This window comes from Mastigoproctus giganteus, chromosome 4 (assembly GCF_048544385.1).
Source record: "Mastigoproctus giganteus isolate SK-2022 chromosome 4, ASM4854438v1, whole genome shotgun sequence".
Classification (NCBI taxonomy): domain Eukaryota; kingdom Metazoa; phylum Arthropoda; class Arachnida; order Uropygi; family Thelyphonidae; genus Mastigoproctus; species Mastigoproctus giganteus.
In genome coordinates this window covers 65,313,203-65,337,114 of record NC_143578.1, presented here as the reverse complement: position 1 = coordinate 65,337,114, position 23,912 = coordinate 65,313,203, and the positions used below count along the sequence as shown (strand labels likewise).

The window sequence follows — 23,912 nt, the reverse complement described above, 5'->3', positions numbered from 1 at the left end:
AACTATGATTGCATTATTCCACTGCTTAGGCATCACACCTTTTCTAATGCACTTTGTGAAGAGCCTTGCCAGTTTTTGTGTTATGTCTCTTCCTCCCAATTTTAACAACTCTACAGTAACTTCATCTTCCCCCGGGGCTTTCCGATTCTTCATTTTCTTCAATGCATGTTCTACCTCTTCAATGCATGTTCTACCTCATCACCACAAACATATGATATAACATATATTACTTGGTAGTGTAATATATGTTATATATTACACTTCCAAGTAATATATATACCAAGTAATACAGTATTACACTATATTATGTTCATAATGTTACAAACTCACTCAATAAAATAGCAGTAGCTTTAATATTTTGCTTATTCTAATGTTACAAACTTAGTTTATAGTCTTAATAAAAACACTTCTAATATTAATTATACTCTTGGAACTACAAAAGGGATATGAATTAGCAATATGAGAAAGGAATACAAAATCATGGAATTTATTTATGCAATTAATGCTGATAATAGAAGCAGAATTCCTTCTTACTCTAGCTTTTGGTTTTAAACAATTTTAGAGGCCAAGTAATAAACAGTTTCACTGACTTTATCAAATAAACACAAATCATAACTGCACTACTAATTTAAAAAAAAAAAAAAAAATTCACCAAAACAACACTAATTTTTAAGTAATGAAACATCTACTTAGTGAAGTTCAAATAATGGTGCCACCTGGTCATTAGTCTCATTTCTCCCATTATGTGAGTGTATACTACTGTAGCTTTTTCTTTATATAGAGCTTTAATCCTATTTTTAAAATACTGTCATATATAAGTATCAAATGACTTGTGGCAACTTCTAATTTACTTAATAATTACCAATTGCTCACTCATACGTTTAGGTTATTGTTTAAAATTTTACAAATTGTGTCCCCCCCCCACCATCACCAGAAGAGTTACTGTTTTTGATTTGAAATGGAATATTAGGAATTTCCAGAACTGCTGTCTAAAATATTATATTTGATATTTTTTATGTGCTTTCCTTGGAGATTTTAATGTAGCATACAATTTATATATGCTCCAGCTCAGTATCTGAAAAAAATATTCATACGTTGACCAAAAGTGGAACTACATATTTCTTTTAGGAGCTAGCTACAATGCATGCTTACTTGGGAGAACGATTTTGTTTAAATATTATTTTAAAATGACCCCTGCTTCATTTCAGGCTGGAATCGAAGGAGATTCTGCCAGTGAAGAACATCTCCAACTACAAAGAGAGTGTCCTTCAAGATATTCTGTTGGTGCAGGAATTGTGCATCAACATGATAATACTGAACTGTTGCATAAATCATCCAAATGTACAGATATAGTGCAGGGTAGGAAATTTCATGAAGAAAGAAGGAAAATTCCTCCACGGGTACCCAAACGGACTTCCTCAATCACTTGCCATGACATCAAAAGTTGGGGTGAAGATGACATTGAATTAATATCCCCTGCTCCTTCCGATGGCCTAAGTCCACATGATCACCAAAGTCATATATTGCAGGGAAAATTAGGAGCATCACCAATTTGGAAAAGAAAATCTCTAGTGAGTAATTTTTTTAAATTTCAAGACAGTTAGGTGCCCATGCTGAAAAGATTTAGGAAATCAGTTTTTTATTCATTATTTTATCTTAGGAAATAAAGATATGTGCATAACATGTTCACAACAATGGTCTTCCAAATTTTAATGTTGTAAAAAAAAAAAACTTATTTAGTATAAAATTTCCATTTTTTTTATAGCAACATGTAGAAGGTAATTTTTATTTTGTCATATAGACTGCTTTTTTTTTTAAGTCTCAAAACTTATGTCAGGCAGTAGGACATCCAGTTAAGGATAAGTATTAAGAAATTGTTTATTTAACAGCAGTGTTTCCATTAAATGTAGGAATATTTTTTTTCATAAGAAAAAGAAATATATAATGATTTCCAATTAAAAATTTAAAAAAAAACTGTTTTACCACATGCACATATTGCCGTAACTAAAAAAAAAAAGTGTTAAGTTTGCTAGGACTACTGTTACCAAAGGAAAAAAAAAAAAAATTCTAATTAATTGCTAAAAGCAAAGTATTCAACAAAGAAATAAACAAATAGAAAATAAGATTGTACTTTCCTTAGTTTACTGTGGGTGCATAACAGCCTTTGTCACTAATGTGCCAATAAAACCATAAACCTAGTTCACTCTGTTATAGGTTAATATAAGAACACCAATGAATGCTTTGCTGTTTCTCAGCAGTTTACTATGGAAATGTAACCTTTTGGGTCTACAGGTATAGTTGCTATTATAAAATCCTGCCTGTGGTTCCCTTATCTTTCTTTTATTATTATGCAGTGTGTGCATTTACCTTGTTGGACTTCTGCAGTGTTTTAATTATTATAGCAAAATGCTGTGGGGTACTTCCTGTGGTTAGCCTCTCGATGCAACATAGGTACCTCTACACGTGGGGAAGGGTCCAGATTAGCATCACTGGGATTCAATGCCCAGAGTTTCCATGAGTTGCTGTACACAGCAAACATACCAGATACCACCATAAGAATCTGGTACATTTGCTGTGTACTAAAACCCATGGAAACTCAGAAAGAGGAATCCTGGTGGTTGAGGGGGCTCAGCTTCAATAAACCACTTTGTGCTCCTGCTTCAACAAGATGAGTGGTCCTGGGATGGCTCACCCAAGAACCATCCATCTTGTTTACACTTAGCCGATTGCTCATCAATCGGCTAAGTGTAAAGTGTGTTAGTTGTCTGATGGCACCGGGGGTTTCTCCCATCTCTGTGTTGTATTCTTTGTAAGTGACACAGAACTCTGTGGAGGCCAGAGATTTAAAAAGTGTGTGGGAAGTGGCTTGTTGTGTAGTGTTATGTTCTGTTGTTTCTCTGACCATTTAGACGGTGGGTCCCAACGTCTAAATGGTCAGAGAAACAACAGAACATAACACCCACCGTTGCCCACACTTTGCCACGAGGAGGCAGGTCAGGCACCCAGTAGCTTATTTAAGTTCTCTGGCAGGCTCCACCACCTAATTTCCAAGGATTTCAGTGGCAAGACCTATATATATATAAAAAAAAGGCGGTGGGGATGAACACTGAATTTGGCGGCATTGTTAGGGGTATACTCAGTCGGTTTAGTTAGAATGGGGTGGGAGAGTGGGGGGAAACAGATAGAAGGATGGGGACAGTAGAGTAGGCATCCCCGAAGATGTCAGTTGGGACAAGCCCCACCTGGGGAAGTATGGGGGATCAATGGGCTAGTGGATTCACCTGCAAGAGTCAACCACATCACTGCCATGCCCCCTACTCTCATAGTCCAACAGATAGGATTCAGGCTGGCGGTGCCGCAGGTATAATGTGTGGAGTCCCACTCCCGAGTGAATTTATTGTTTGCTGGGTAGAGGGCAGCTCATTTGGGCTCGGTTGTGGGTGGGGATAGGTGCTAAACAAAATTTAAAAGAAACAAAAACTTAGTCCCGATACTCCAGATTCTTGTTTTGGGACCTCAACAAGGTCCCTACCAGAAAATTATACAGCCGACTCAGAAAATGTTACTTCAGCAAAAAAGATCCAGAACCGAAGATAAATCAGGTCTAATGCCTTGGTACCTGATTCTATACTTTACCAGTGAAAAGCTCTTAGGAAAAATATTGCCATTCTTCAACCAAAAAGGTTTGGGAGGGCTAATAGGTATGCCTAAATTGGTCAAATGGCTTTCTTCTGGCATCATTCTTGTTGAGACTAGAAGTAATAGGCACTGACAACAGTTCTTCTGAACGTCTGTTAAGGAAATACTAATTGTAGTAACATCCCACAAGACAATGAACTCATCCTGAGGTGTAATCTCAGAGTGGGATCTGCTCAAAGTATCTGAGAAGGAAATCATCTGTTCAGAATTAAAAAGCCAAGGAATGACAGCTGCAAGTTGAATATGTGTAAAAAGGGATGGGAATATAGTACCTAATCCTTACTTTAATAGAAACTAATTTTAGAAACCTAATCATTACTTTTAATTCACCATCTTCTAATTTGGTCAAAGCTGACTATCTAAACTGCATAATTCATCCATATAGACCAAATCCCTGAGGTTCTTTAAGTGCCAGAAATTACATATGATAGTATTTTCATAATACTATCATATGGAATATGATAGTATTATGTCCTTTGAGGAGTTTCTATCCTTGTGGGCCTTATGGTACGGGGTTTTTGTTAACAGTCTGATTTCTTTGCCACCTGATACTGACATCTCCCAGGCAGACTTTCAAGATCTCATTGTGCAGGGTGTTATGTGGAGTAGTGCTGACATTAATGGAAGGCAACGTGTCATAGAGCATATGCTCACTAATAATGACCTCTCCCTTCTAAATGTGGGAACTAACCTTTTTCCGTATGACTATCCATATGTTCTCTGCTGCTGATTTTTCTATATATGCCTCTGCTCTTCCTTAACTCATTTTGGAGGTGGAGGAGAATCTATACAGAACTGATCACTTCCCTGTGATAACCACCCTACTTAGTAAGAGACTGTATACCTTTTAGGTTGCTACAGTGGAAGATTGATCAGACTGACTGGAATGTCTTTCAACATTTGGCAGAGTTTAAGATCACTACAGTTGTGAGCCTATCAGTGATGCAGTGGCATCCATCACAGAAAACATTGCCCTTGCAGCTGCAGTTAAATTTCCAAAAATATTGCCTGGTTTCTACCATTTCTCAAACCTTGATGGAATGCAGAAATGCACAGCAGCAAAAAAAAAAAAAAAAAAAAGTCTCAAAACAAAGCTTGGGGGATATTTTGAAAATATTCTACCATATTCAGCCTTTAAATGTGCACATGCCAAAGCATGCTATATTTGCCATCAGAATCAAAAGGAATCATGGCTCTGCTTTACATTCACTATTACCCATTTGGCTAGCACTAAGGCTGTCTGGTACAAAATCTAAAAATTAAGGGAAAATATTCATTGCACCCTTCATCGGTCCTAGAATATAATGGATATGTTATTGCATACTCAACTATAATAGCCAATGCTCCTGGGGAGACTTTTTCTACTATCTCTTCAATATCTCCTTACTTCCCAGAGTTCCCGGTCCTTAAAGACAAAAATGTAAAGCAGCCAATTAACTTCAAATCTAAAGATTTTCATTCTTATAATGGGCCTTTTGCTACAAAAGAGTTAAAAACAGCTCTGACCCTTACCAAGTACTGATCCATTAAGAACTGATTAAACATCTGTCAGCAAAATCTATGGACCTTCTCTTTCTGTATAATAGAATCTTTCTAGAAGAGCAGTTTCAGATTCCTGGCATAAGGCAATCATGCTTGCCTTTCCTAAGCCAGGATGAGATCCCAAAGTCTCAACAAACTATTGTCCTATCACTACTAGCTGTCTGTGCAAAATCCTATAGAGAATGGTCACTGCCTGCCTTGTATGGTATTTTGTGGCAAATGGCTTCACTCCTCAGAGTGCAGTATGGCTTCCAAATGAACCATTGGACCATTTAATTAGGTTGGAAACATCCATCCAATGTGCTTTCTTAAAATGAAAACACACGGTGTCTTGTGTTATTCAGTGGAAAAAGAGTACGACACAACTTGGAGATTTGGAATTTTACAATAACTTTTTAGCATTGGGCTTAAAAGTCGTCTCCCAGCTTTTATTAAAAATGTTTTATCCCATTGTTCCTTTGGCAGACACTTGACTTTTTGTAGGATCTACCTTCTCTCAGCCCTTCTGCTAAGAGGAGGAAGTACCCCAGGGATCAGTTTTTAAGTGTTACACTTTTTGCCATCAAAGTGAATTCCATCACAGAAAAACTTCCTCTAACTGTGAACTGTGCTCTCTGCATTGATGATTTTCACTGCAGATCAGTGAAAATGATCAGCATAGAGGGCACAGCATATAGCTGTGAACTGTGCTCTCTGCGTTGATGATTTTCACTGCAGATTAGTGAAAATCATCAGCATAGGGGGTACAGCATATAACTGTAAAGCTGCATGCAATTGAACTAGCCTTGGATCACATAAAAACCCACCACCACAGGAATGTATTATATATACTGATTCTTTTGGTTCATTGCAGGCTTTGTCATCAATAAGTTATAATCCTCATCCAGTCCTGTCCCAGGTAAAGCAGAGGCTACACTTCCTTTCTGAATTTGATATTTGTTTCTGCTGGATCCTCAACTACACTGGGATCTTAGGGAATGATTTGACAAAACACTGCAGCCAATCAGCAGTGATCCTTTATAATTATTGCCTGTTAGTTCCCTTTACAGACTACAAGCAGGTAACGTGAAAGAGTTTCCAAATGGTAACACTCGTGCAGGCTGAAAACAAGTTATACGAGATTAAGCCTATAATTGAACATTGGCAGTCTAGTCTGTGCAGTAACCATAAAGAGGAAGTTGTTCTAGTTCAGTCCCACATAGAACACAGTCATCAGACACATTTCTGCTGAGGACTGATGACTCTCCTGTGTGCGAGTATTGTGACATTTTAACCGTCAAACATATTCTTATCAAATTTCTGCATTTTTTTAAATGCACTCCTTTTATGTTTTCAGTGCTTTTAACCATCTGAACTGAATCGTATACACTCAGTAAAATTTTAAATGACAAAGACAATATATTCAAAATTTTAAAAAATTATAAATGTGTATATAAAAATAAAGTGCAGCTATTATCAACCCACTGCAGGATGGAAGCCTCCTCAACAATTCACGCTGAGGGAAATGGACCATAATCTGCCACGCTGGTCCAATGCGGGTTGGCAGATTGACTGTATTCAGCAGTCAGGGGCTTGAACCCCGGTCTACTCAAAGAGCATGTGCTATTGCACTCCCACTCCTGACCACTCAGATACGGAGGCCTCTAATGTGTATACCCATATATAAATTCTTTTTAATAGTCATTGTGTGTACTTCTGTTTATTTACCTGTTTTTACCCCAGTTTATTTGTTTTTAACTCTTTGTACATTTCAATATAGTAACCTATTTGTAGGTTACTGCTTTTTTTTGATATATTTAAGTATTGGACATAGTGCATTAGGTTACTCATGCACTATAAAAACTAAAATCACTTATTCACTGTGTTCACTTATCACTTATTCACTCAATTCACTTATTCACTCAATTCACTCTTTATTACTGTTTCCCATGTTCATTTCAGAAAGCAAGAGATTTCCTATAAAAGCATTTAAGATAATCATTTCCTCACATTTTTTTTTTTTTTTTATACTCTACATCCCCAATTTCTGCATTTTTTAAATACTCGCCTTTTATGTTTTAGCACTTTTAACCATTTGACTGAATCCTATACACTCAGTCAAATTTTACAGGACAAAGACAATATATAAAAATTTTTAAAAATTATAAATCTGTATATATCCGTATATACAGATTTGTAATGAGAGCACATATATTATCTGCCTTACCATCAGATTTCTGACTTTGAAACTATCTGAAATCACGTTTGTAACATCTCAGAACTCAAGGATGCTGTCATGTGTAAAGCAACCAATATAGTGTACAAAGGTATATTGACTGCATGGCTGCTTTTAAGCAGTACATCCTGGATACCAATGGAATCCACATGGGGCACAAGGTTTTCTCACCAGGTGAAAGGTACTTTCATTATGAACAGAGTAATTCTAACATTGATCAAATATGATGTAATATTGGGCAGAAATAGCACCCGTAGTGGCCAAAGCTGTAATTGTCATCCTAGAGTGTATATTATCCCTAATCTTGTTCTGAAATTTCAGACATATAACACAAACCATTATTGAGAAAGTTTCTGTATAAATACGTTATACGTATTAAAATTTTTAAAATGCAATTATATTAAAAGTTTTTTTATATATAATATAGATTTTTCAAAAATTTTCAAATATGAATTACTTATGCTAGGTCCTTGAAGAACAAGTTCATTCTAGTGGTGAAGATAAAAGGTTGAGTAACATCTCAGAAAACAGTGAAGATAGTCTAGATGCTACGGGTTACTCTACATCACTTCCAGCATCTGATATGATACACTCTCTTTCTGGGCATAATTATTCTGATGCAGGAATGAGAACACATGATATGTTGTTATCTGCCTCACCAATTTATAAAGTAAGTGTTAAGTATAAAATCAGTAATAAAAATAAAATAATTCCATGAGAGTATAATTAGTATTAGCAGTGTTTATAGCATTCTATGAACTATAAAAAATATGAATATGATTTTTTTACATAACTGTATAACATAATACATAATATTATTTTATAGTGAAGTATGTCCTACTGTCATATAATCATGAGATTTATTAGTGTAATTAGGTTTAGTTTAATCTGTCTTAATCTTTTTTGATTTTTTTTTTATCTATTCATTTTATCTCTTAGTTTAATGAGATATTTTACATTTAAGCTAAAATCTTGTTTTGAACTAGAACAGAATGTCAAAGAGCTCAAAATAGTGGGAATGTTCTGGTCTGAGGAAAGGCTACCAATGGCAATTCTCCTATGAATCAGGGTTTTATAATGTATGCTACTTGTTGCATATTTGCCGAGCAATCTGTAGCAGAACATAATACAACCAAAGGGGGACAGTTTTATGTGCTTTTGATGCAAAGCATATGAGAAGACTAAGTTCATATTCAGCGTACTGGTAGGAAAAAATAGTTTGAAGAGCAGGACATGCTCTCAAAGGAATTAAAACAAGGGACCCATCATCAGCTACCCAGCTCAATTTTTGAGTTTACACTCATGTAGCAGAAATCGCCCCCAATGGCAGAAAACACTGGTCTCATAGGAAGTAGTTAATATCAATGACTCTGTCAGGAAAACAAGGAAATATATCATATGAAAAGGATAGGTGGAATATGGCTACTGTATGCCTGCCAGGACAAAAAAAGGTCAGTGATCATAACCATAAGACCATTCTACAGTCTTCTAAGAACAACAGAGATAATATTTACACGTTAGCATTGATGATATTAAGAATAGAAGATCTTGGGGTTTCCTTAACAGATATAAGGAAATGTTGAGAAAAAGTCACAAACTAAGATTAAATTTGAACATTGAACGTGTCTGTAATTTTGTCCAGATATGATAGAAAGAAATATATAATGAGAGCCTTGTTAATCAATTCAGCCATAGAGAGATTGTACAAATTTCATGAAGTAGAATTTTTCTAAGGATGGTCTGTGCTTGTTAACAGGAGAGACTCTTTTTACAGGTGTGGGATACCCTTAAATAGAAGTGGTGTGAGAAAATTTACTGATCTATCTAAACAGATTAGGTGAGTCAGAAACTAATAGTAAACTAATATCTAACACATATTAATAGTTTAATGGCATACAACAAATAGAGGTGAAATTGATTCTTGTGCTGCTTATATTAGAACATACAATGGCCTGAAAAGCAAAGTGCAGGATATTACAAGGCATGATGGTCCTGGGACAGAAAAAACATGAGCTGTGTTAGGGTTACTAAAAGCAAAAACAGGCACACATTTACTTGCTTGTGCACCAATACTTGGAGTATAGTAAATAAATTTAACTAATCTGAGGTATTAATTAAGTCATCAAATGCGGACATTATAGGAATATCAGAAATATGGCATGCTCACATTCTGACATGTGACTTTTCCCTTAAAAACTGGAGAAAATCAGATGGGATGAATGGGCAAAATAGCAGGTCTGTAGAAAACAAAAACTCTTGTTTTAAGCACTGTGCATGTGAAAATGGTGCATTTTTGAAGGGTTCATTTTTTTGTTATCTACTTACTAAATACACATAGTAAGCTAAGGCAGATAACGAGGAGTTTTTGGATATGGATGCAAAGAAAAGTAGCAAGGAAAGCTGTGCATATTTTAACAATAGAAGGAAAGGGTTAAATTGCATTGGCAACTGGATATAAATGGCATAACTATTGATGATCCTGTGCATATTGCTTATAAACTGAATAAATATTTTGGTTTGGTCACACATGAAGTTGTTAGGACAGGATTAACAGAAGTTCTAATACAGATTGGGAGTTAAATGATTTTATAATAATGGAAAGGAAGGTGGAAGAGAAACTGCTAAAATGAACAAAGCACACGGGGCTGATGAAATCTATCCACTTGTATCAAAAATAAGCTGTAAAATAAGTAGTTAAACCTTTAGGCACCGTGAGAGCATCCAAAGATTCAGAAGTCCCAACAGACTGCAGTCAGACAAATATATCTCCTATTCACAAAGGTAGTTTCAAGGATGAAGAAGGTAACTACAGACCTGTGAGTTTGACCTCTGTACTAGAGAAAATAATGGAATCAATAATTAAATAAGTAGTACAGGATCATCTAAATAGGTGTGGAATGATAAGGCAGTTGCAATGTGAATAATGTCTGGCCAGTCTACTATGAGGTCATCACAAATGAACTGGATACAAAGAATAATTTCGAAAAAATATACTTAGATTTTGGTAAAGCCTTTGATAGTGTACCACATGTACAATTGTATAAATTGGAGCAGTATATCATCAGGAACAAACTGTGGATAAAGGGATGGTTAAGTTATAGAAGATTAGAGTGGTTATAAATTGGCACTTCTCCTCATGGATTATTATGATGAGTGGGGTCAGCGTTGGGGCCCCTTACTATTTTTAATATTTATTAACGATATTGACGTATTTCAAATTTCATAGCTAAATTTGCTGATAATACAAAGGTGAGCACAACAGGTATGCTACTTCAAGAATATCTAGATAAACTAAGTAGATTGTGGAAAGTGACAACTAAGGTTTAAAGTTGATAAATGCAAGGTGGCATTTGAGTAACTGTAATCCCAGAATAATATGCCATATGAATAGCACCAAACTCAAGTTGCTATTCATATAGCGTATTATTCTGGTTGATAAGGAAACAGACCCAAGGATAATTGTATAATATGACATGAAATTCTCTCTGCATTGAAAGCTGCTAAAACAGTTCATGGGGCTTTTGTCAATGATATATAGGAACCTTGCTAGAAGGGATAAAAAGGTGATTATCCCATTGTATAAGGCACTGGTTTGACCACACCTGTAATACTACATACAGATTTGGAAACCTCATTTTTAATTGGATATAGATCTATTGGAAAGGGTGCAGAGAAGAGCAACAAGATTAGTTGGGAACATGGAAGGATCTTAGTATTAGCCATATAGTGCAAAGAATCCACAGCTGTACCAGCAAAAAAAAAAAAAAAAAAAAAAAAAAAAGAAGCAGATAAGAAAATACAAATTATGCGCTTCCTCCTCATATAGTTAACTATCCAGATGACCTTCGAATTTCTTCAAACTGTCAGCCTCTACTTCCTGCAAAGGAAGTATTCCCATAATTAACAACTCGCTGAAAAAAAAAAAAAAAAACTTCCTATAATCTAGTCTAAATCTCTCCTCCCGTAATTTGAATTTATGGCCCCTACTTCTGGAGTTCTTTATAACAGTGAAATATTCTTACCAAAACTGAGCTCTGTAATTTCTGGAAAATAGACATCTGTGTTGTGACCTAATTGTATAAGGCTTTAAGAGGGTTACAGAAACTTTGCTCTTTCCCGGTTAACACATAAAAGGAGAACATAAATTGAAAAAGAATGAACAAATGTATGGAAATTTTCATTTGCAAAATAAATGTATGGGAATTTGCATTTAGCCAGAGAGTAAACAATTGTTGAAATGAACTTCTACCTAGTGTTGTAGAAATGGGTAGTTTGAATTTTGGCAAGAAAGGAGAAATGAAGTGGGGTTTTTTTTGGTTTTTCTTTTTTAGCTCTACATAAGTTTTGATTCCTGTGCCATGTTGCAAATACCAATACAGTAGAACATCGGTTATCCACAATAATTTGAAAGGCTGATCTTTTTTTTTTTTATTGTTATTATTATTAAGTTAGCGGTAGTACAGTAAGTGCCGGTTATAGTGATCACATTTGCAAATTGAATTTTTATTATAATAAGCGAAAGATCAAGTTTACTACCTGTTTATAACAGATTGTACAAACAAAAAACCCAATAAACCGATAACTGCAAATTGTTTTTTGTTTTTTGGTTGTGACCTCTAGAATTTTATGCGACCTTCAGAAGTGTGCTTTAGAAAAATATCATAGAGACTACTGTGTTTTCTCAGAAACCATGAGTGAATTTTAGATTAGTTTAGCTCCAGATTGTGTAAGAATATTTGTATTTTTGTATGGGTGGCTCCTAGAACAGAAGTTCATCTCTGCCTTGTTGCTCTGTTCAGTTTTTACAGACTCTGTGAAGGTAAGGCCAGTGTATGTTGTGTAATAAAAAAAAAAATAAATAAAATCATTCCGCACAGGACGGAGGGTTCTGTGCTGGTCGAATTGGGATAGGCAAAAAGGAAGCAGAGAGGAAAAAAAAAAAAAAAAAAGTTTTTCATCCCGCATGGGAGACAGTGATAGGACAGAAAAATTTTTCATCCCGCATGGAAGACAGTGATAGGACAGAAAAATTTTGTCTGTGAGCTTGTGTGTGTGTTCTGTAGTGTAGTGTAGCGTTGAGTATTGTCCTTTTGACTACCTGGAAGTAGTGATCACCTAGGCTTCCGTCTCCAGGTACTCGTCCCTAGCTGCAGGAAGGCAAGGCCTTCCCTACTATCTGCTCACCCCCCCTCCCTGGGGAATGAGTTTCCCAGGGAGGAAAAGAAAACTAGAGTAAGGGGAAGGACGAAAGAAGAGGGGACCTCCTGGCCAAGGGAGTCCCAGTCCAGGATAAATTGTTAGGGGAAAAAAAACGAGAGTGGGTGAGAGGTTTCTAGCCTAATTTGGGGAGCCCCAGGCCAGGGCAGAACACGAGAACTGGGGGAAAAAAAAAAAAAAACTTTAAATCCCAATTGTGGAAAGGAAGAGAGCATTGATCAGGTGCCAGCAACAGGTAGATAGGGATAAAAATAAATAAATAATAACCTAAGGGCCTTCCAAAGATTTGCTAAGGAAGTTTTCACCAGACGCAGACACCTAAACCCGACTAGAACTAATGACCACCAACCTAGGACATGAGCTGTTTTTCATCCCACACAGGAAAAGAGTAGCAAGGGAGTCCTATTGCTACTCCGGATCCAGGAACTAGACCCAGAGCAGAATGCGGGGGGGGGAGAGAGAGAGCAAAAAAAAAAAAAAAAATCTATGATAGGACATTTATCATTTTGCAGTCAGCTCATGTCCTAGGTTGGTGGTCATTAGTTCTAGTCGGGTTTAGGTGTCTGCGTCTGGTGAAAACTTCCTTAGCAAATCTTTGGAAGGCCCTTAGGTTGTTAGTCATCGTAATAAGTTGTTCAATATGGCTAGGGTCAATGTTTGTCACAATAGTTTTGCAGTTGTGCTTGCTGCTCTTCATATTGAGTGCAGTTGAAGATTGTATGGAACCAGTTCTCTTTTTCCCCACATCCGCATCGATCTGTGTTTGAGAGTCCAAGCTGAAATAGCTTCTCATTAAGGGAGCCATGCCCCTTTACCAGGAAAGACGTTTCAAGGCTTAGTGGGAACCATCTTCCCACTACTTTAGTCATTGTAAATGTTACATCTGGGAGGATGTTACATCTTTTAGTCACAGTCCCGAGGTTCGCCATGTCCCATCTGGTGGTTGCCACTCTTTGATGAGCTCATTGAAACACCGAATTTTTTATTTAGTTATATCTTCCTCAAGGGAGATCTGCATATCCATAATGGAAGTGGGGATTCTTTTCTTGAGTCTAAAAGAGCCCTCGGTAGATAATGAAAAGATCTAGGGGAAGTGTCCCTGCAATTACCTGGATGGCAGTCATGGATACAGTGCGACAGATCCTGTGGGTGGCAAGAATCATGTTTCTCTGGATGGTATGGAGTTTATTTCTCATTCTTACCAGGACTGTTCAGTGAAACCATGCTCCTGCAGCATATGATACAATAAGTAGAAAAACCGCTTTATAGTATACCAGGAGTGTTCTTTTAGAGAGGCCCAGTCACTTCTGGATACTCTAACAATGGCTGCAGTGAACCTCTTAACTTTAGTGGCCATTTGCGGCAGGAAAGACAGCTTGTGGTCAGTTACTACTCCTAAGTTTGTAGTGCTAGGGGAAGTTGGACACTGTTCATCTTGACCTGAGGGGGCCGCCTGATACCTAGTTTTAGTGTTGAATATGATCCTGTTTGATTTATAGTTTGTTGGTTCTAGCCCAGGTCATGAGATGATTAATTATCCATTGGGCATTTGTTTCTATTGCAGATCGAGACCTTCCTGAGACTATGATGGTTAAATTGTCAGCAAAGGTTATGATTTTTGTGTTGTAAAAGGTATTACTTAGCCAGTCTTGTAAGACCATATTCCATGTCAGGGGCCACAGGACAGAACTTTGGGGACATCCTCAGTCAATGGACCGCTGCACTTGTTGATGTCTTGACTTTACTATTCTTGTTCTGTTGGAGAAATAGGATCTGAACAGTTTGTACAAGTTGAGGGAACATCAGCTGCCTGGAGGTGATTCAGGGTGCTCTCCCACCATAGATTATCAAAGGCACCCTCGAAGTTAATTAAGATCATTAATTTGTATTTAGACTAAGACATTTCTAGGTGGAAGACAAGATCGTGCCTCCTCACAAGACCTTCCTGGAGCGAAGCCATACTGTGGAAATCTTTGTTAGTGAAGAGATTGGTGATCCTTAAGGCCATTAGGCATTCTAGTATTTTGCCCAGATTAGCTTAGCTAAGAGCGCAATAGGCCTGAATGACTTCTGGTCAGTAAGCAGTTTATTGGGCTTGGGTATGAGTTTAATCAATGCCACCTTCCAGTCATTGGGGAAGCACAAGAAAGAGAAACACTTGTTGTAAAGTAGGAGTAGGTGTTCTGGTTTAAGCCTCCAGAAGCGCATTATGAAAACATACTCAATACAGTTAATACCTGGGCATTTATTCGTGTTGATTCTTTTGAGGACTGATTCCAGCTCCTGTAAATTAAACGGTTCTGAATTGTTTTGCAGGAGATATTTTGTATTCCTCTTCCTGATTGCTGTATGGTCAGGATCATCTTCAGAAGGGTTGTCATTAGGGAAGAACCTGTCAAGAATAACATTTGTGTAGTCTGTCCAATTTGCTGTTTCCTGGTAGTTAGTCCTAACTGATCTGTGTATGTTTCAATGTAGGTCTTTTCCATTATGATTTTGTACAGAAGTCTCCAGGGGTTTGCATTACCAGACTCTTTGACAAAGGTATTCCAGGTTTCTCTCTTCCTTGTGGCAATAGCTGTTGTATAGGTATTCTTTTTGTGGATGTAGTCATTGTAGAATTGAGCCACATCTTCAGCAGGCCAATCTCAATGGGTCTGATACTGTCTTCTAGCTTGATGTGTTTGTCTTCTAAGATTGGCAAGTTCCCTGTTCCACCAAGAGCACAGTTTATTATGCAGTTTTTTCTTACTGGTTGAGCGGTAGGCTGCTTTTGTCAAAGAGTTCTGTATGAGTTCAGTGAGTTGAATTGGCATTAGACATTGAAGTTTTGCGAGGTTCGGTTCTGGGAAGTCCAGCTGCATGGTTTCATCAAAGGCTTTCCAATCAATGGATTTGATAGAGAATCTTACAAACTCCCTCAATTCAATAGACGATTGGTTAGTCGTCATGTTAGGTGGAAGAGTATGACCCTATGGTCACTCATGGTCCAGTCTGAGTTGCTTACCCAGGTGCATAGATCATTGGTTGTGAGTGTTACATCTACGTTTGATTGATCCATGCTGCTAGAGTATGTGGTCAGTTGGTTGGGTTGATTATGTACTGTTAGATTTCTAGAGAGGATAAGGTCCTCATTTAGAAGCCCTCTCAGATCAGGAGTGGGAGAATGCCAGTAAATGGACTTTGCATTGATATCAGCCGTAATTATGATGCTCTTGTTGCCTAAGAAATCCAATGCATGCTCCAGGTAGTTCAACAGCTCTGCAATATCTCTTGAGGGTGGACAGTACAGTGAGATAAGGTAGAATGAATATTTTTTGTGGTGAGTTGGATGCATGTTGCAAACTGTACAAAGTCCATGGATTACCAGGGTGTCGAGCTCTCGATTGAGTATAACAGTACAAGTCTTTGGGTGCTCTTTGGTAGGCTGGATCAGCCTTGTTTGTAGTGAGTATCCCATGATCTTGTGGCTGTTTCCAGCATGTGCTTTGGCCACAAATGGCTCCTGGACACAGATGACGTCCACTGCGTTGTCTTCCGCCTTCCGAATTTCATCAGCAATGGCGCTCAAGCGATGCCCATTTATTTGCATTATTTTGAGTGGGCGAGTTCAAGTTTGGTTGGATTGCTGAGTACTAACTGCCGAAGCAGTCTTGGGGGGGGAGCTGAGTTAGACAAGTGTTACTCATTAGCGGTCCTTAATCTTGCCATTTCTAATGTTCTCTGATATTCTGGGCATGCTGTATCCTTTACTGAGTGGTTGTAAACTCTCCCCACCTTTTGCAATTGCTGCAGGCAGGGTGGGTCCTCCTTGCTTGGACACAGCCTGCACATGTCCACAGTGGCCATAAGTTAGGAACTTGTGAGAGCATTGCAAGGATGTATGACCAGAATTTATGCGAGCTGCATCCGATAAATAGCCTCGGAAGAGACATTATGCTCTTGAAGAGTGTAGGCACTTAGCTGATTACCCGGTGCATAGTTGTCCCAGAAGTTGTCCCCATAGAAAACCTACAGGTAATGTTAGTGCTAACTTCTTCCAGCGTGTGTCCCAAGTCCATCAGGTTTTTGTAATACAGCTCCTCAGCCAGTTCCTCAGTAGTGAGTTTACTTGGGATATCATAGATGAGGATAGATGAGTTGGTAAGTTTTGATAGGCTTGAAGAGATCCCAGCAGTTTGGAGTCTGGTGGCTGCTGAAATATTTTCTAGGTCTTTCTTGGAAGTGGTTTCCAATAGCAGTCTTCGGTTTCTGCTGGGTCTCAGTGCTTTTACTTTGACTGTTTTGAAGTCACTCCTGAATGTATTTTGTACGAGCTCCTTAACATCACCACTGGTTTTGAAATCAGACTCATCTGTGGCTCTGAGCAGTAGGACATGCTGGCTCCATTGTTGTTCCTTGATTACTGGTAGGGGAAAGGTCTTTTCCCAAAACATTGGCATAGGTCTGCGGTGCAGGGCCTTCAGTTCCTATGCTTGAGCACTGTTATTGAGCTTCTATGGGTTGGGAAGTGATCCTGGAGAATGTGTTCACCACTTTTTCCAAGAGATTTATCTTCAGGTGGAGTTCCTCATTGACGGCTTTAAGTTTTTCGTTGTCGATGAAGAGTGCAGTGGTAATTGTTTCAAGTCTATCCTAGAGTTCCTAGATGTAGTTTCCTGCCTACCTGGTGAATCAGTTACTATCGTTATTCAAATAAGAAGCCAGGTTTTTGTGCAGTACAGAGACAACCTGATTCAGGGTTGCCTGTGAAGCATCATTGGTGACAGGGGTGGTATTTGGGACAGCAAGTCTATTGGAGGCAGGGAGCCCAGTTGCAACAGATTTATTAAGGGCTGAGGGCAGAGTTGGCTTGGTGATAATATTAGCTGGTGCTGTTGGCAGAGATGGAACAGTAGAGGTCACCACTGAAACCCCAGAAATGGGGGGGGGGGCAGGAGAGGCCATGACTTCTTGGGATACTTGTGCTCTGGATCTGTTCAGGGGAGCAATTCCTTCAGAGATCTCATGTTGCTCTTGGGAGGCCAAGTGGGTCAATTTGGAAGAAGGGACTGGCTTGTACTGCCAAGCAGGTGTAAGTTGCAATGGTTGGGAGGCAATGATTGGTGCCTTTGGAGCATGAGAAAGGGACTCCAAGATGGAAGCTGCTACAAGAGTGGAGATGGTGAAGTCCAGTTCAGAAGAGATGCTCACATCAGGTTGAGGAGCAGAGGATCTGCTGGTTCCATTGCCAGGCGAGGGATTGGGAGAGGATGGAAGAGGCTTAACCCTGGACCTCCTCTTGGTCTTCTTTCTCCTCCTAGGTTTACCTCTAGTTTGGGAGAAGGAGCTCGAGTCATATGGCTCTTCAGACGAAGAGTTTGTACCATCATGAGAACTCATTGTAGTATGTGGATTGCCTGAATGAGATGAAAAATTCGGAATTGTAGCGTCACGTGAGCTCAAAGCATATGATCAGTTTTGGGATGAAAGTTCTATATCCCAGGGAAGAGTCTCCTGAAAGGTTCAATTCTCCTGATAATTTCAGGAAATTGTGCAATCTCCTGATTTTTTTGAAGTTGGACGAAATCAGTAAGGGGTGTTATTAGTTACGATATTAGCATAATAATATCGGCCTGAAACTGTGTGTGATTTATTATTTTTCTCAGTTTTTAACAGTAAATGTGAAAAAAAGAAAACGCTTAGTTTTAACATTGCAATAAGAAATGTAAATTATTAATAGAATTAGAAAAGGTGAAAATTTAGGAAATCTCTCCAAAGAGTTTAATGTGGGAACTTCAACAATTTACGACATCAAGAAAAATTCCAATGCTATTACAGAATTTGTATCGATTATGGATAGTTAAGAAGGATCTAGCAGAAAAAAGACGATTGTTGAAACCTGAAAATGCCGCTTTAGAGAGTGCACTTCATATATATATATATATTTTTTTTTTTTTTTTTTCTTCAGAAGTGAAGTTTAGGTGAATGAATGAGTGTCTGGCCTGATGTGTGAAAAAGCATTGGATTTTAATCAAAAATTAAGAGATAATGAAGATTTTAAGGCAAGCACAGGTTGGCTGAAAAATTTTAAATTTTGACACAGTATACGTGAACTAGACATTCAAGGTGAGAAACTTTCTGAAGACGAATCAGCAGCTGTGTCCTTTAAAAGTAAGTTCGCTTCAGTTAAGCAAGTTACGAAAAAGAAAACGTTTACAATGTTGATGAGATGGGCTTATTATGGAAAGCATCACCGAGAAAAACCCTAGCCACCAAAAGAGAAATGCTTGCGTCAAGTTTTAAGATGAGAAAAGAGCGAGTTACAATTGCTGTGTGTGCAGATGTCATTGGGACGCATAGATTGTCCCTGCTTGAGCACTGCTCAAGTGTGTTACGCACTGCTGCTCCTGCTCCTGCCCACCTGGCAGGAGCAGCAGTGCGTAACACACGCTTCTTCATTAGACCAGGGTTCGAGCCTGTGACCACCAAATACGGAGGATGCGGAAAGGTCAGGGAATGACCACCGCATATTCCCGGAGCAATATGGCCTTAGTTGCTAATGCTCCTAAAAACCAAATAACAACAACATTGTCCCTGCCCATTATCAGTAAGTCGAAAAAACCGAGAGCATTTAAAAATATTTCTAATTTTCCTGTTTTGTATAAAAATCATAAAAATTCCTGGATGGATGTTTCTGTTTTCTGAGATTGGCTTATATTTTTTTAAAATATAATTAATCTTAATTATTTAATTTAATCATAAGGTAAGATTAAATTTATTTAATGGATTTATTAAATTAAATTTATTAAATTAATTAAATTTATTTAATCTTACCAGAAAAATTATCTGGAAAATTTTCTGGTTTGATTATCCGGAAGAGGTCTAACATCAATTATTCTGGATAACTGATGCTCTACCATACTAAACATTATGTAATGTTATAATATATACATGCAATAGATATTACTGCGGCATATTTTATCGAATTACAGAAGTTCCACGAAATGTGGGTTGTATGTCAATTTTTATTTAATTCCAAGAGGAAATAACTCATTACAAAAATGTTACATTCTGCATATTACATTTTTAGGTAAGTGTTGGTATTTGCTTATTTCATTAAATCACAGAAGATATGTGAAATAAGTGTTGTACTTCAATTTTTATTAAAAATAATCCAAAAGAAGATAAGTAATTACAAAAATTGAGTAAATATGCATTATGTATGTATGTATATACATACAGTAAAGTGAAAATAATTACCTTTATATTTATTAGAAAATTACTGGGTAATTATCTAATAAATATATTAACTAGATATTTGCAAAGTAACAAATTAATTAGATATTTACTTCTCACTTCTATCAGTCACAGAAAATTGAAAAATTAAGTTAATTTAATTCAAATAAAATTGAAACATGCCTGAAATGCAACTACAGTTAAGTAATGTACTGCATACATTTAGTTAACTTATGTTTTTTACTCAAGTTTCTAAAATACAAATATGATTTAATAATCAATTGCAGGAGAGAAAATGTGAAAGTGCACTAGAAAATTTTTAACATTTTACTCTTTTTTTTTTTATATGAAAAGCTTCTTTGCTTTAATTTACAGGGAAAATAAACATTTCACACAAAATAGTTTTAATTAAAATTTTACATTGAGTTTTTAATTTTTTCATTAAATTTCGCATTTGATTGTGTGCTTGGTTATAATAACTATCTGCTGACATCATAGATAGCCAAAATAATACCCGGTTGCAAATCATTGGATTCCTACAATAAAGACCAAGCAGGCAAGGATTGCTTGCCTGCTTGGTCTTTACATTGTAAACTGAATCATGTCACGCTAGCTTCACAGAAAACGTTATGGAACTATGTGGCATTTCTGTTGAAAGAAATGGAAATATTTATGTGGTGTTCATATTTGAGTGCAGGAGAAAATGTGCATTATTTTTAGGAATGGGACTTTTGATTAAAAAGATCATTTCTCACACCACAAGGGTTATAGTGACAAATATAAATTATAAAAGAGTAAACCTTTGTTTTCCGACCTATGTAGAATGGTTTGCAAATAAACCCACAGTAGTGTATAAAGAACATAATCATAATAGAAAATAATGCATGGAAATATAATCACGTCAATAGATTTTTAAATATTATTATAAAATAGTAACTTTTTACAGTATCTCTTCTCATAATCTGTTGCTATTAAAAAATTTTAAGTTGATAATGGTAAATTTAGTTTTGTTATTTGTGTTTGATTTATTTTATTATTAACTTTCTTATTCAGATTTCAGAAGTCCAGAGGAAGAGACAATATCGAGTTGGTCTAAATCTCTTTAATAAAAAGCCAGATCGTGGAATTCGTTACCTTATAAATCGTGGTTTTCTTGAAGCTTCCCCTCAAGCTGTTGCACGTTTCCTTATATCACGGAAGGGTTTGAGCAAACAGATGGTTGGGGAATACCTAGGAAATCTGCAAAATTCCTTCAATATGGCAGTTTTAGAGTAAGTAATTTTGAATATGTTTGAATTTAGTGTTAATAGTGGCAAAATAATGTAAGAAAGCAAGCTTAATCGGCTTTGGCCACTCCCCTCATTTGCCCATCCCTTCTTAAGACCTTAACATTGGAGAGAAGATTTTAATTACCCCTAAGCATGTGCCCATAGCCATAAAATGTATTATATCTGTAGAAGTGAGTGTTCGTGGGCTGAGTTGCATGTTCTGACAAACCTGGAATAGTTCACAGGGGAAAATATTACATTCTCTGCCCAAAATCAGTTAACTGCAGCCTTGAATGAGGAGTGCTTTAGAAATTCCTCTGGTTGTCGATGGTGATCGAATCCAGACCTCTTCAAATGAATAGTAGATGGTGATGTCTTGCCAACTAGGCTACGACAAAGGTCTAGCCTTTAATAATTAGTGTTTTAATTATTTATGGCTGCACAAGCCAAATAATTGGAAAAAGCTTGCACAGAAATCCATAATGCTGTTGTCATGCTTATTAAAATGTTCTTTTGTTTGTGATGATAGTACAACAAACAATCAAGGCTTTCCTCAAGAAAAGCTTAAAAGAGAATTTCAATATAACAGGTTTAGTTGCATAGTATGATATGACCATATGTGCGATGCAATGCATATTAAAGTATAATATGTAAAATAAATAGCAAAAAAATTTCAACAGTCTATAACCATCCTTTATTCACCATAAAAGTTCAGGTTTAGTAGTATTTATCATACAGAATATAGAATACATTTTCATAATCTGAACACATCTCAGTGATTTATACCTCTGCATATATAGAAAAGAACAGTTCCTTGGTTTGAAGGTGTCTATTTTGCACCAATATGTTCTTCAGTGGATTGAGATTTTGTCTGTTGGCAGTGTACACTAAAAACCTTTCGTAGGCAACTGTATAACTATTTTCACCTAGTAGGATATAAGCTTGAGAAAAGCACAATATATGAGCAAATCGCATACTCACCAGTATGAAGGGATAGTAAAATAAGTGATGAAGATTAAATCAACATTTCAGTAGGCTACATCTTACTGAAACAGAGTGCATTGTGCCACCTTGGGGTTGGTAAATTCTGCCATAATTATAGTTTTGTGATTATGCTGCTATCTACTGCAGTTTATATATTTTCTAGTTGGTGAATAGAAACTTATTGATATCTTCTTTCACCTGTAAGTAGTTTTAGGTTTGTATCATGTACCCTGTTCACCCAATAATGTTTTAGTAAAGGTTTGTGGATGTCCTGTTTTACTCTTGAGTTAGTTTACAAGTAATCAGTTGGAATGCTTCTACCCCTATCTCTAAAGTGCATTTATCACTTTTTTTTTTTTTTTTTTTGTATAAACATTAGCTGTGTATCTCTAAGTGCATCCTGTGTGTAAGTGTGGACACATTAGCTAGAAATGATGATACATATATATCCAAGGTCTCTCTATAGATGCTATAACAGATACAAACATTCATATAGAACTCCAAAACCCTACCACTTTGTGCACAACAAGTATCCGTAGCTTAGGTTGTAATAATCACTAGAAAGTAAAACTTTAATATGCTGTAATCTCAGAGAAATGATTGCCATAGATCTTGTAGCATAAATTATGAAACATGGCTAAATACTACATTTTCAAAAGAAATCAAATCCATTAGATTTAGTATGGTAACACAAAGACCTCCTATCTGAAGTATCAGCTAGCTGCCATTTTCAAACATTGTAGCACAGTTAGATCAATATTGGAAAATAAAAACCTAGATTCTGGAATGAAGCCGCTCTTGTAGCCTCAGTTGAGTATGCATCAATGTTGAGTATGTTGAGTATGCATGCATCTCTCTCATTTTTTCAGCCCACATGGTTTAAAGCAACAGTTTAGGCTTCATGTGTTACATGTAAGGATCACTTAGAAATCCAATAAGCCTTCATGGTAGAGCTGATTGTCCCTAAAAGCATTTATTTGGATTAAAAAAATTGCATCAAGAAATAAACTATTTAAACACTTTATACACCACGATAAATAATTTTAATAAATGAGCATCACTTTTCTTTAAAATAACTCTTTATCATGCCTTGTTCACATGCATAATGAGTCAGAACAAGGATTTAAAATTACTGACCTCACGTTGTAAAAGGCATTCCCAACTCTTCTCTCTCACCATGCTCCATTAGTTCCTCTTCTTCTTCCAGTCACATAGCTCCCTGAGGAGCTGTTATGGCCACCAACAAATTCCTCCAACTGCAACGATCATGTGCTATACGAGCAGCACTGCAAAGTGTCATGCCCAGAAGCTCACTGATCCCATCGTTCCACCACCTAGTTGCAGGTCTTCCTCTGCACCTCCTCCCCTCGGTTTTTCCTTCCATTATATTCTTCAACAGAAAGTTTCCCTTCTTACTATATGACCAGAAAACTTGAGTTATCTTTTGTTGATGCTATTAAGAAGAATTTTAGGCCTGCCAATTTTATTCAAAACCCACTCATTTGTTCTTCGATCCAAGTAAGAAATACGCAGTATTCCCCTGTAACACCACATTTCAAATGCATCGATTTTCTTCCTGTCAACTCTTTTCAGATTCCATCCTTCACATCAATAAGTGGCAACTGGAAAAATTAACGAATCAATGATTCTCAGTTTCGTCTTTAGGGGCAGATCGTGATCTCTCCATAATTTTATCAGATCAGCGACCAACGTTTTAGCAATTGCCTATCGTCTCTTTACGTCATTTGAGCAGTCACCATTTTTATTTA

The 23,912-nt window shown here is 36.9% G+C and overlaps 1 protein-coding gene across 6 annotated transcripts in view; it reads left to right on the top strand.

Annotated features, from left to right (window-relative positions):
* Positions 1 to 23,912, top strand: part of LOC150086802 (IQ motif and SEC7 domain-containing protein 1-like) — an 829,530-nt gene that overhangs the window by 707,766 nt on the left and 97,852 nt on the right. For 5 of the 6 annotated variants that reach the window (XM_090372763.1, XM_090372760.1, XM_090372765.1 and 2 more), the window contains 3 exons: positions 1,209 to 1,571; positions 7,923 to 8,126; positions 20,945 to 21,162. In XM_090372763.1, the coding sequence (XP_090228889.1) occupies positions 1,209 to 1,571; positions 7,923 to 8,126; positions 20,945 to 21,162 (785 nt within the window). The remainder of the gene's footprint in view (positions 1 to 1,208; positions 1,572 to 7,922; positions 8,127 to 20,944; positions 21,163 to 23,912) is intronic. The other variant, XM_090372762.1, reaches the window with a different exon arrangement.